The 12,738-nt window shown below is 43.3% G+C and overlaps 1 protein-coding gene across 2 annotated transcripts in view; it reads right to left on the minus strand.

Annotated features, from left to right (window-relative positions):
• Positions 1-11,152: 11,152 nt before the first annotated feature.
• EFL1 (elongation factor like GTPase 1) overlaps positions 11,153-12,738 on the minus strand; it is a 61,256-nt gene continuing 59,670 nt past the window's right edge. For both annotated transcript variants that reach the window (XM_026709567.2, XM_087941383.1), the window contains exon 20: positions 11,153-11,496. In XM_026709567.2, coding sequence (XP_026565352.2) covers positions 11,308-11,496 — 189 coding nt within the window. In that variant the 3' untranslated portion in view covers positions 11,153-11,307. The remainder of the gene's footprint in view (positions 11,497-12,738) is intronic.

Consider the following 12,738-nt stretch of genomic DNA (forward strand, 5'->3'; position numbering starts at 1 on the left):
ACAATGATAGCAGTCTTCCAATATCTCAGGGGCTGCCCCAAAGAAGAGGGAGTCCAGCTATTCTCCAAAGCACCTGAGACAAGAAGCAGTGGGCAGAAACTAATCAAGGAGAGAAGCAACTTAGAACTAAGAAGAAATTTCCTGACAGTGAGAACAATTAATCAGTGGAACAGCTTGACTCCAGAGGTTGTAAATGCTCCAACATTGGAAGTTTTTAAAAAGACGTTGGATAACCATTTGTCTGAAGTGGTGTAGGGTTTCTTGCCTAGGCAGGGGGTTGGACTAGAAGACCTCCAAGGTCCCTTCCAACTCTATTATTCTATTTGATTCTAAATAATAATCAGCTCCTCTGCCATTTCACTTTTAGAGGTGCAGTTCACGGGTGATAGATTCTCCCTCTGTGGGTTTAATAGGATTGCACTTCCTAATGACTGAAATGTATTTTACATACATACATGAAAAAAAGGCAGCTTGTGGATTTGGAAAAGCAATGTGTGTACAAAAGGCTAGGAGTTGACCTGCTGCTGGTTACAGAAAAAAAAATATTATGAAAGACCGACAAATCAGGCCCAAGGAATTTGGAGGCAGTTTCGCTCTTAAGGCAGATGCTTGAATCAACATTAGCTGAGTTGCACACGCTGCATTCAAAGGGATACCGTGGATTTCTTTAATGTCAAAGGTGGCCCCAAACATTTTACTTTATGTGGTTCAATATTATTGCCTGACCACTCAGAGTGCCTGAGTGTAGGCAACTCAGCGAGCCAAAATTGCAAAGGATCACTATGATTTATTAGTTCAGGGTGCAAGCTGAGTGCTTTCCCACATGAATATTTGATGCTGAGATCCAAGCAGTGTGTTCACTTTTCAGAAGAGGTTTTCCTTACTGGAGGGGAAACGTTGGTATTCGAGCCACGCCAAGGAACAGACTTTTCTCCTGAATTAAACTGCCTTCCCTGTGCTGGTTCCCTTCAGATGTCTTGGACTGCCACACCCACCATCCCCAAGCCAACGCAGTTAATGACAGCCAATGGCATGACAGAAACCCACACCCAGCCCATATAGAGAGAATCAGACCAAGGAAGGTTGCCATAAAATTATACCATTCCTGTGAACACTAATCCTATCATGGTTGTGAGCCATGGTGGCACAATGGTTAAAATGCAGTTTTGCAAGTTAACTCTGCCGACTGCCAGCAGTTCGGTCCTGATTGGCTCAAGGTTGACTCAGCCTTCCATCCTTTCACGGTTGGTAAAATGAGGACCCCCATGGTCACCTAATCAAAATTCAGATGCTTGGCAACCGACTCATATTTACGATGGTTGCCATGTTCCGCGGGTCATGTGATCAAGTTTTGTGACCTTTTGATAAGCCACATCAATGGGGAAGCTAGATTCACTTAACCACTCTGTGTCTAGCTTAACTTAACAACTGTGGCACAGAAGGTCTTAAAAGGGGGGAAAGGTCACTTAACCAATGTCTCACTTAGAAGGAGCAAATTCTGTGTTCTATTGTGGTCGTTAAGTCAAGGACTATGTGCGTTGCCAGACATCTGGCTAAAAGATTGCCATGAAGACTGTAGTTTTAAAGTCCTTGGGGTAAGGGACGGGAAAGATTGCATCATGTAACCAAGCCTTAGCTTTCAAATATCTCCTGGGTTTGTTCTCCTATGTAGAATTTGTTTCTTACCCGCACCGAGAAGCCAGTTGAGTGGAAGCTCACGTGAAGACTAATTTCACTCTGGAGAAGAATTTTTCCTTATGCAGGAACTGCGCCAAGTGCTTTTTGACCGGGAAATGCCAGCAAGCAATTACTTTGGGACCCATTAGAGCAAATCCAGATGTCAAGATTACTTCCTGCAACCACGTTGTCTTCACGTGAAAATCTTTAAAGAGAGGAAGGAGGGCAAAGAAAAAAGCACTTTTCCCACAAGGTTTGATAGGCAATTAAAGTATTGGACCCTGGCCCTCCCTTCATTAAAAATCCTTATTTTATTTCCATAAGCAGGAGAGGCTGCAGACGGCAATTTAGCAAAAGGAATAGCAAGACGGATGACATCATGTTTGGCTGAAACCCGCAGCCTGGGGTATCTTCCTTCGTTTCAGTCCTACAAACATTTTTTTAAAAAAATTCATTCTGAAAGGCAGGAAAAGCACACTACTCAGAAAGAATGGGCAAATATCAGAAAGGTTGTTTGAGAGAGTAAAAGTGGGAACAATCTGGAAATAGGGTTCAGGATTCCAGTCCCAAAATGATTGCAGAACATCAAAATCCCAATCCATTTCCTAGCACAAATAGCCTCTATCTAGACACCACACAGCGAGGCGAATACAAACACAGTAATCTTTAAAATTGCTGCCTACGGGTCAGAGTACTGCATAAAGAAGGGGAAAGTTAAAAATCAAATATCTATTTACACTTCCAAGCAGCCTCTTTTATTTTTTCCATTTTTTTTCCTTTTCCTTTTGTTCCTTTTTTTACATTTTAAAAACAACGGTAAAGAACAATTCAGCTCAGACCTTAGAACTGAGCTGAAGATAGAAACCTTTCTTACCTTACATTATGAAATAATTTCAAGTACTTTGCAATTGTGTGATTGTTTCAAGGCCACGCTTAGCATTAAAGCAACTTGAGGTTCATCATGACATTGTTTAAAAATATAGTTAACATTGATACGGACTTTTGTTTTTTCTTTATGCCTTTAAAGTTTAGGTTATCCAAAGTTTGGATTGTACAAATACCATTGCACCCAGCAAATATGTTATTGCATAATGTATTTACTCATGTCTTATAATAAATAATTAACTTGGAAAAATAAAAGATTCCAATCCATTTCCTAAGCACTGGGAAGGCAAATGTTTCACTGTCTTAGGACTAGGTGGATATTTCCTGTTGCAACCAAAGCGTTTGGAATCTTTCACAAAAGGATTGCCTGCCTTCAAGGACACTTCTTTATAATCCCAGCATTTGTGGATAATTGCTCATTGCCTGAAGTATGCAATATTCTTTCTTTTTCTTTCTTTCTCTTCCTTCCTTCCTTTCTCTTTCTTTATCTATCTACTTACCTACATACCTATCTCACCCACCAAAAGGCTTGATCGGGGCCCAAAAGGAAGAATGATCTCTAAAACCTGTTTAAATAGATTTATCTGTTTCTATATTTTAGAAACATACATGTTAGAAAAATATGTGAGAGTTGGACCATAAGGAAGGCTGATTCCAAAGAACGGAGGCCTTTGAACTATGGTGCTGGAGAAGATTCCTCCGAGTCCCTTGGGCTGCAAGGCGACCAAACCAGTCAGTCCTAGAGATCAACCCTGACTGCTTTTTAGAAGGCCAGACCCTGAAGATGAAACTCAAATACTTTGGCCACCGAATGAGAAGGAAGGACTCACTGGAGAAGAGCTTAATGTTGGGAAAGATTGAGGGCAATAGGGGATGGCAGAGAAGGAGGTGGTTGGACGGAATCACTGAAGCAGTTGGCGTGAACTTAAATGGACTCCAGAAGATGGTAGAGGACAGGAAGGCCTAGAGGAACGTTGTCCATGGGGTCGTAATGGGTCCAACATGACATCGCAACTAACAACATGCATTAGAACTGTGGCAGCTAAATTTTACTAAGTAATACTAGATTATATGTCAGCCTTTTTAGGTAGACCTAACCACGAGATCTATTCCACAGGGAAGGCTAAAAGTACTTTTCTTGAAAATGGCTAAAAAACAGAATCTTATGGGTCTGATTGTGCTGGATCTCCCTTTTATACAGGTAGTCTTTGATTTATGCCTGCTCCCTTAGCAACCATTCAAAGTTCTGATGGACCTACCTAAGGGCTACTTACAACCTGGGCTCAAAGCTCCACAGATTGCCTCCCCCTCCAAAGTCACATGACTGTACTTTGGGCACTTAGCAACCAGGGCACATTTATTATCTAACCCCACCCTCACATGGTCATGTTTTATGATGGTTTTGCAAAAAAAAAAAAACACCAGCATTTACTTCCAGCTTTTGGCAAAACTGCACCCATGGCAAGCTGTTGGTTTATTTAAGAGTTGTAGTTCTCCTGCTTTATGGCCCATACAAGATACAGCTTGGTGGGTGGACTTCGTTACCAAACTTGGGTACCATCCAGTGAACGAGGGAAACATCTCTCTGCTTCCAAGTGTTATCTCCTTGTTCTGGTCTTAAAACACGTTCCCGGCTTTTGATTAGGTTGTGGTTCTTGCATATTGCTGTCAAGATCATCTTCCTTCCTGCCTACAATGATCAAACCAAGTGACCGCCCTATCAAAGCCTTTAGGAGATAAACTGAGTTGAACGAGGCTCCATTCTCATCCAAATGTTGCCCACTCGGTGGCTCTTAAATCTTGTTCTACTTTTTAGTCACATACAAATTTTCTTGGCTCCTTTAGTTTCCTTGGTGTATGTGTGTGAGGAAGATGCAAATCAAAGTAAAGCAGCCCCTTCCCCAAATATAGGATAATTTTTTTCGAAGATATAGATTTCCAAATCCCAATTCTTAATTCAAGCTGTGATAAAGGTGCTTTATCAAAAGGCCACTGGACTTTCTCGGTTTTTCCTTGAAGACGTTTTGCTTCTCATCCAAGAAGCTCCTTCAGTTCTGAAGAAGCTGAACTGAAGAACCGAAGAAGCCTCTTGGATGAGAAGTGAAATGTCTTAAAGGAAAAACAAGTGGCCTTTTGAAAAAGTATCTTGGGGACAACCATGATCTGATGGATGACTGAGAATCTCCATAGACAATCTGTGTTGTTTTGCCTCTTATTGTTTTTCAGTTAGAAGGTCTTACAGGTAAATGTTTTACAGAGCGAGACTACATAAATTGACTATTTTTTTTTTTAATGATGAGAAACAAATGGGATATAAATCAGGTACCTTAAAAGTGCATGGAATGGGGATTAACTGTTCACAACTGAAGAGTGAGAAAGAAGAAAATTTAGCCTTGAAGAGCTTAGCTCCCCTGTCATAGAAGTTTCAGCTATGTATTTTCGGAGGAATTTGGACTCCAGTTGAGCTTTACTTATCAAGGGCAGCAAAGGTGAGTCACCTTCTGAGTCAGACACAGAAGATGTCAAATGACAAGTGTTTGAAGCTAGCAGGGAAGATACAAAACTCTTTCAGGAAACAAAAAATAAAGAAAGGAAAAAGCCAAAAGTAACACTCCCAACGATTTTAGGTGCTTCAGCTTCAGTCATTATCAATAAAAACAAATCCATTAACATTCCATGGATTCTGTTTTTAAAATCTAGAATTTTATACGCATCCAAAAGTAAACAAAGTGGGCTTCTAATGCTTCGGCCCAGAGGCATAGACTTTCTTCAGTCTTGCTCCCCTAATGTGTCTTGTTCCATATCTCTTTAAAAACATTTAAACATTAAAATTATTTCCCAATTAATTTAAAGGGAAACAGTTTTGCAGCTTGCAGAGATTGAAAGTGCCATGTTTAGTGTGGCCATCAACAGTTTTAGCAGCATCTAAAGAGACTCCAAGGCTGTGCACATTAAATTTCTTCAAGATGCTTCAGAGGATATAAAGCATCTGCTTGCAAATCCTTAGAGCAGCTCCATCCTTTTTCCTGCAAGCGGCTGAAACTCCGGCATCTTTTCAATTGCATCAAGTCCTGTCTGACGCATTGCATGGCCCTTTTACAGGACGTCCTCAACTTACAACCGTGGCAAGTTCGTAAAATGGGGCAAAACTCACTTAAATCTTGCTTACCAATGGAAATTTGTGGTTGCAAGTCAGGGACTACCTGTCAGTGATATTCCTGTACATTCAATTCTGCTAAAACCAACCTGCAAGTGGGAGGGTCCAGAAAATGGATTCACCTGCTTTTAAGGAAACCAGAACTGAATTACACAGTAAATGAAGGCTTCTCATCAGAGGTGGTATATTCAGCAGGTTCTGACCAGTTCTGGAGAACCAGCAGCGGAAATTTTGAGTAGTTTGGAGAACCGGCAAATGCCACCTCTGACTGACCCCGCCCCCATCTATTCTCCACCTCCTGAGTACCAGCTGATTGGCTGGGTCTTCTTTGGTTGCCCTGCACAGGAGAACGGAGCTGGAAAGTAGGTTAGTGGGATGGGGATGGGGATTTTGCACTAACCTTCCCCTGCCACACACAACAAACCATGCCATGTCCACCAAGCCATGCCCACAGAACCTGTAGTAAAAAAAATTTGAATCCCACCACTGCTTCTCATGTAGGGACCATAATATATGCTATTCATGAAAAACTGTGTAATTTAGTGAGGCAGAGTCACAGATTTATGAAAATACCTTTCTAGAAGAGGATATGTTTTCCGGTAAGCGAACGAGAGAACGGAACTGATCCTTTGGAGTAATCCAGTTTCCGTGGGCAATTTCCCCCCCACCCTTCCAGTTGATTACAAGATCAACTCGGCCCTCAAATTGGCTGCCCAGCAAATGGGAGCTGTGGAACTCTTTAAAAGCTCACAATTTAAAATCCTGCCGTGTGGCTCCTATTTTGAAAATAAAGGGGTGAAAAGCACACAGATGCCGTTTTCTTCTTCTGTTTCAGCTGCTGGAGAACGTTTTAATCAAGCGTTAAATTGAACAAATAAAGGCAGCAGTTCGGGATCAGATAATGGTGATAATGTTTTGCCATTAAAACTTTTCACGGTTCCTCTAGCCTGGTCTTCTTAGTTTAGTCATAGTTTTATAAGGGAGGAGAAGAAAAAATCAAAGATGCTGATTTTGGATAGAGACGATCCTGTCTCTTCCAGGGTGCCTGCAGAGAAATGGACTAAAAACCAAATCAAAACGGTGACTGCAATCGATGCCCCAATCCCTTTTTATGTACTTAACAACTGGGGCAGGATTCAATCATGCAGCCATCTGGACTTTTTTATACCTCTCCAGTCTTCAAACAAATATATTTTCCCCTGAATTTGATCACCTAAGAACTCTTGTTGTTGAGAAATAGCTAACTAGACTGGAAGGAAGAGTCAAGCAGGGAACTAGCTTTGATCATAGATGACGTACATTTGACTTCTTCCAAGATCCATGAAGCCTTCTCTGGTTGTTCCCAGGGGAAGGCAAGCAGTCTGGTGAGATTCTTGTAACATTGGCAGTAATCAATAAAGTTGCTGACTTTAGCTAATTATGAGTGGCTCTGACAGCTTGTGCCAGACACCTAGGGACCATTACACCCAATCCTGCCATTTCCTAATCGGCAACCACATCACCAAAAGGCAATATGAAAATGGAAGTGGCAGGAAAAAGGCCAAAATCTTGACTCCTCCCACTTTTAAAGTTGACTAGCAACAACACTGGCAGGCTGGAAGGTTGGTTTGGGGAGACATTAGTTGAACTTGGATTTTGTGCCCGGTAACTTTTTCAAGACTATTGTCATTTTGCGAACTGTGTCCACTCAGATCTGTTGTGTATCCAGGCTCTGGGTATTGTCTAAAAGATCTGACCATCAACATATTGATGTCCTTTTGTTAGCCATTTGAAGAGCCAGCTAAACATTTCCAGCAAACTTTGGACCAGTGGTGGGCGTGGCTTGGTGGGCGTGGCAGGGGAAGGATACTATAAAATCCCATTCCTTTCCTACCCCACTAACCTACTTTCCAGCTCTGTTCTCCTGTGCAGGGAAACCAAAGAAGGCCCAGCCAATCAGCTGTGACTTGGGAGGCAGAGAATAGATGGGGGCAGGGCCAGTCAGAGGTCAGATTTGTCGGTTCTCTGAACTACTCAAGATTTCCGCTACCGGTTGTCCAAAACTGGTCAGAACCTGCTGAATACCCACCTCTGCTTTGGACCCCAATGCAACCCACCTAAGCTTATTAACTATAGGTAGTCCTAAACTTATGACCACAACTGAGCCCCAAATTTCTGTTGCCAAGTGAGACAGTTGTTAAGTGAGTTTTGCCCCATTTTATGATCTTTCTTGCCATGGTTGTTAAGTGAATCAATGCAGTTGTGCACTAGTAGCACCGCTGTTAAGTGAATCTGGCTTCCCCATTGACTTTGCTTGTCAGAAGGTCGCAAAAGGGGATCCCTTGAGCCCCAGGACACTGCAGCCAACATTAAAAAATACATGCCAGTTGCCAAATGGCTGAATTTTGATCACCATTGTGTGTGTGTGTGTGTGTGTGTGTGTGTGTGTGTGTGAGCAACTGTCATCAGTGTGAAAAACGGTCATAAGTCACTTTTTTCCCTGGTGCCGTTGTAACTTCGGTCACGAAATGAATGGTTGTAAGTCAAGGACTACCTGCACTGTGACATAGGCATGCTATGATTCTGCAGAAAGAAAACTGAATGTGATTTTTGCCAGGTTTCCTGAGAATATCAGTTTCCACTACGTTTTCACAAATTTCAGTTTCAAGTTCTTGTGATGCAGGTCCTATGCCTGTGATGGCCATAAGTGGCACGCAGAGCCATTTGTGCTGGCATGCAAGCCGCAGGCAAACTCACATCACTGCGCATGTGCGCACCTCACAGCTGATTTTTTGGGTTGGTTTGAGGCCTTTTTCGGCCTCCCAGAGGCTTGGAAAAAGCGTCTGCAAGGCTTTTCAGGCCGAATTATAGGCCCGTTTCGTCACTTCCTGTCAAACCAAAAAAATCAGCTGTGAGGCGCAGTGCAGGTAAGGGGGTGGGGTGGGGTATTGCACACGCATGCAGAGGGGGAGTGGGGAAGGGGGCGCACATTGCATTCTGGGTACTGGCACGTGCACAATTTTTGGCATAGGAGGTTAGCCACCACTGTCCTATGCCTTAAAATACAAAGGCTAATCCCCGGAAGCCAAGATGTAAATCTGTAAAAAGGAAAGAATATTCAATACTCGGAATTCTTTGTAATGTAACCCTTTGTGATGTGCTCCCTGGAATCCAATCCACATTTAAAGAAGGGTTAATCAAGGACACTGTTCATTATAGATGTTCTTTGGCAAAAATACAACAGAAAACTGAGCCGTTCCCCTTCGTGTCCGCCGATCGAGAAGTAACGAAATCAAAATACAGGTAACCAAAATAGCTGTACGTTGTTCTCAATTTCCAACCTCCCTCCTACCTTTCTACTGTTATTTTTCCTGTGCTATTTTAGCTTGGAAGTCTCTAGGGAGAGGCACCTGTCAAATCAGCTCCTTGAGAAATGCCACATGCATAGAAGGTGTTGTATCCGACTAATGAAAAGTGATTTTAAAAATAGAAAGCAGAAGAAGCTGGGTTGATTCAAGGCTGAGTTTGTTGCATGGGAAGAGCCGTTACAAAAGCTTGACTATCTGAGAAATCCTTCCCAGGCTGGGGCGTTTTGAAAAACTGAGCCACTTCCTTAAATGAGAACCCAGCCAAGACAACCGGATTTGCATTTCCAATACCGGGTTCAGGGAATCAACTGAACAGGGTTGGTGTCACTTGGTGTCATTTAAAGAATATGGTGGCAATCGCACAATGAGCGCAAGCCGTCTCTTTGAGAGGAAGGAAATCACTCTCTGACTAGTGCCTTCCACATGTGTTGGGGCTTTAACTCTTTAAATTACTGATAAAGCAGAATATCTGCAGCTCCGGGTTCAAAATGAAAGATCTTTGGTGCTCATTGTTTTCTTGTAGAGGTTTCATGTACGCTGATGATGTTATCTAATTGAGTAATAACGGGAACATACATTATCCTTGAATATATTTATCTGCCCTCTCTTTATTTTCATTCCTGTTGAAACTTTCTGTATTTTTAAAAATGTTATTTTGTTCTTTTTTTAAAAAGCTGTTAATTTCATGCTGTTTGAAATCAACTAGCTGGGGTGAGTGGTGTCTGAATCAGAAGGATGGGATAAAAATATCTCCATTACGCATAAATACAAACAAACGAAAATCCCCATGAAGCAGTGTTCCAATATCTAAGGGGCTATCACAAAGATGAGGGGGTCTATTTATTCTCCAAAACACCTGAAGGCAGAACAAGAAGCAATGGAAGGACATTAATCAAGAAGAGAACCAACCTAGAACGAAGGAGAAATTCACTGACGGTGAGAACAATCGATCAGAGGAATGGCTTGTCTTAAGAAGTTGTGGGTTCTCCATCACTGGAGGTCTTTAAGAAGAGAACCGACTGCCATTTGCCCAGAACGGTATAGGGTCTCCCACTTGAGTGGTGTTGTGGTTTGCTGGCAGCCTGTGTAGATGGCAGTGGAATCGGACAGTGGGGGAGAAAGGGGATCAGTCCGGGAGTCTGGAGAGGACTCGGACGAGGGTCCTCCGTCTGATGCAGGGATGGGGCCAGAACCATCTGGGAGTGGGGTGCTGCCTTCAGAGTCTGGCAGCAGCGAAGCAGAGGACCCAGGGGAGCCTGTTCCCAGTGCGTGTGTGCGCACAGAGCTGCTAGAAGGTGAGAGCAGCTGAAACAAAAGGAGTAAGGCTGGGAGATGATTGGCCCTCCCATGAGGTATAAGGGACAGGCCAAGATGATGAAACCTTTGCAGGAAGCAAAGTCATTCATTCGGTTCAGAGTCATTCTTGAAGTTCTTTGTACTTCGGTTGGTTTTTGTTCTAGTTTATTTGACACTTCTGTTATTGGCAGCACTTCACAGGAAAGACAGCTGGGTGCTTATCTCGAGGGACTGTTTGAGATTCATTACTGGCTGGGAATGAAAATAATTCCTAGTGTTGCAATAAAACAAGACTTCTTCTTAAAATAAGCATGTGCGTAATTACGGTCTCGGAAGCCTTGGTCAGAACAAGCGGGAATTGGACTAGAAGACCTCCAAGGCCCCCTTCCCACTCTGTTATTCTGTTAAATAAATACATCTGTATGTGCAATGAAATAATTCTCATCAGAAACGTATTTTGTTTTTTAGACTGCACAAATAGTGCAGGCCTCATGGTAGGAGAAGCGTCCCAAAAGTGACTGTTCAAATGGTATTGACTAACAACTGCCTTTAAAAAAAGATAAAAACCACTTTAGTTGCAATCTTATTTCTAAAACGCTGCTGATGGATCAAGGGTACTTTTTTCCCATCGGTTACTGTTTTGACTTGATTTAATCTGACAAAAGAGGGCAGACCTACCACCCCAGGCTTATGTGGGGATTCTGTGGCAGTTCTGCAGACATTCCTTGGCCGGCTGAGTTGACGTGAAAAGTGTTTCCAGAAGGCAGAAAGTTTGGAAGTCCACCAGAAGGAAAATAGAAAGCTTCGGTTTATTCAAACTCGAGCCACAGACAACCGAGGGTTAGGAAAGCCATGGAGCTCAGCACCTCCAAGGTGACTTTTCTGAACCTCTGGACAGAAGAGAATTGGCCTGTTTTTAAGGAAAGAAAAGGGAAAGCCAAGAAGTTATTTGTTTCTACTGAGAGTCCTCTGCTTCTCAGCGTGTTCCACAATTTTCTCTTCTACATACAATCCCTTCCGCTTCCTCACAGCATTCATGTACTTGCGAGCCTGATTCTCGGAATCGGCCTTCTCCCCAAAGTGCAAATACTCCTCCTCGGTGGTGGGTACCCAAAACGGATCGTCTGAAATGACCTGAGAAAAGAGGAAGAGTGATTAAGAGGAGTGTTGGCCTTGTTGACTGGAAGGTTGGCAGTTCAAGACCTGAGCACCGCGTGACGGAGTGAGCTCCCATTCCAGGCTCCAGCTCCTGCCATCCTAGCAATTCGAAAGCATGCACATGCAAGTAGACAAATAGGTACCACTTCGGTGGGGAGGTAACAGCACTCCGTGCGCCTTGGCATATAGTCATGCTGGCCACATGACCACTGAAGCATCTTTGGACAATGCTGTCTCCCTCGGCTAAGAAACGGGAGATGACCGTCACCTTCTAGAATCAGACACGACTTGATGGTGTAAACCTTTACCTTTGTTATGAAGAGCAGTTTAATCAAAGGAACAACAGTTTGAAAATTACAATAATTCTCCAGTTGGGCAGCCAGAGGATAAACAAAATCTAAAGACTTGAAAGCAGAACTCCAAGGAGCTTCTCCTTGACCTATCTACCAGCTTTCCTCAACCTGCCATTTCCTACATCGGCTGCCACTGCTGATTTCGTTTCACTCTTTTTATCTCCATTTTCCTGCCCTCGAGTATTGCTTCATATCTTGCGCACAGCCAGGACTTATTTGAAGTCTGCCCTATAAAAACAGAGTCGACTGAAGAGAGAGAGAGAGAGAGAGAAAGAAAGAGAGAGGGAGACAAAGAAAGCCCCCCAGAATGCTCAGCGTGAAAGTCAGGGGGTTTAGTCTGATCACATCTGGAGTGGAAGCCAACCGGCTGGGGAGAGCTGTCCTTGGCTGTGTAGCTTGGAGAGGATACAGGAATCCCGGAGAGACACAGGCAAGTGTGAATTTCTGCGGAAGGGTTTGCTGAGGTTTCTGAGCGACTGAGTGCGGTGTGTGTAACAAACCTGCAAAATGAGGCTGCCTAGGAGAGAGGGTGAAGGAGAGAGCGAGCGAGAGCTTCTTGGCGTTGGTTTTGGAACAGGGGCAAAGGAAAATGGTCCCGGGACGCAGCTCCTCTTTCGCTGAGAAGACCGATCAGCCTCCAATACTCCAATGTGTACAGCAGCAGAGAGTCAAAAATGAAAGCCATAGGCTGCCCCTTGGCCCTCCAGGGTATCTGTTTCTAATTCAACTCTGCTGGCAGGGTTGTACGTTGACTTTTCTCTCGGAGGAGCCAAAACTATCTCACTTTCTGCTTATAACCTAAAGTGGTGCTAACCAAATGGGGATCCTGGGGGAGCCCTTCTTGTTCAATAATTTTTATTTTTAT

The sequence above is a fragment of the Pseudonaja textilis genome, chromosome 13 (genome assembly GCF_049901715.1).
Source record: "Pseudonaja textilis isolate UNSWEBS1 chromosome 13, rPseTex1.2, whole genome shotgun sequence".
In the NCBI taxonomy this organism is placed as follows: Eukaryota; Metazoa; Chordata; class Lepidosauria; order Squamata; family Elapidae; genus Pseudonaja; species Pseudonaja textilis.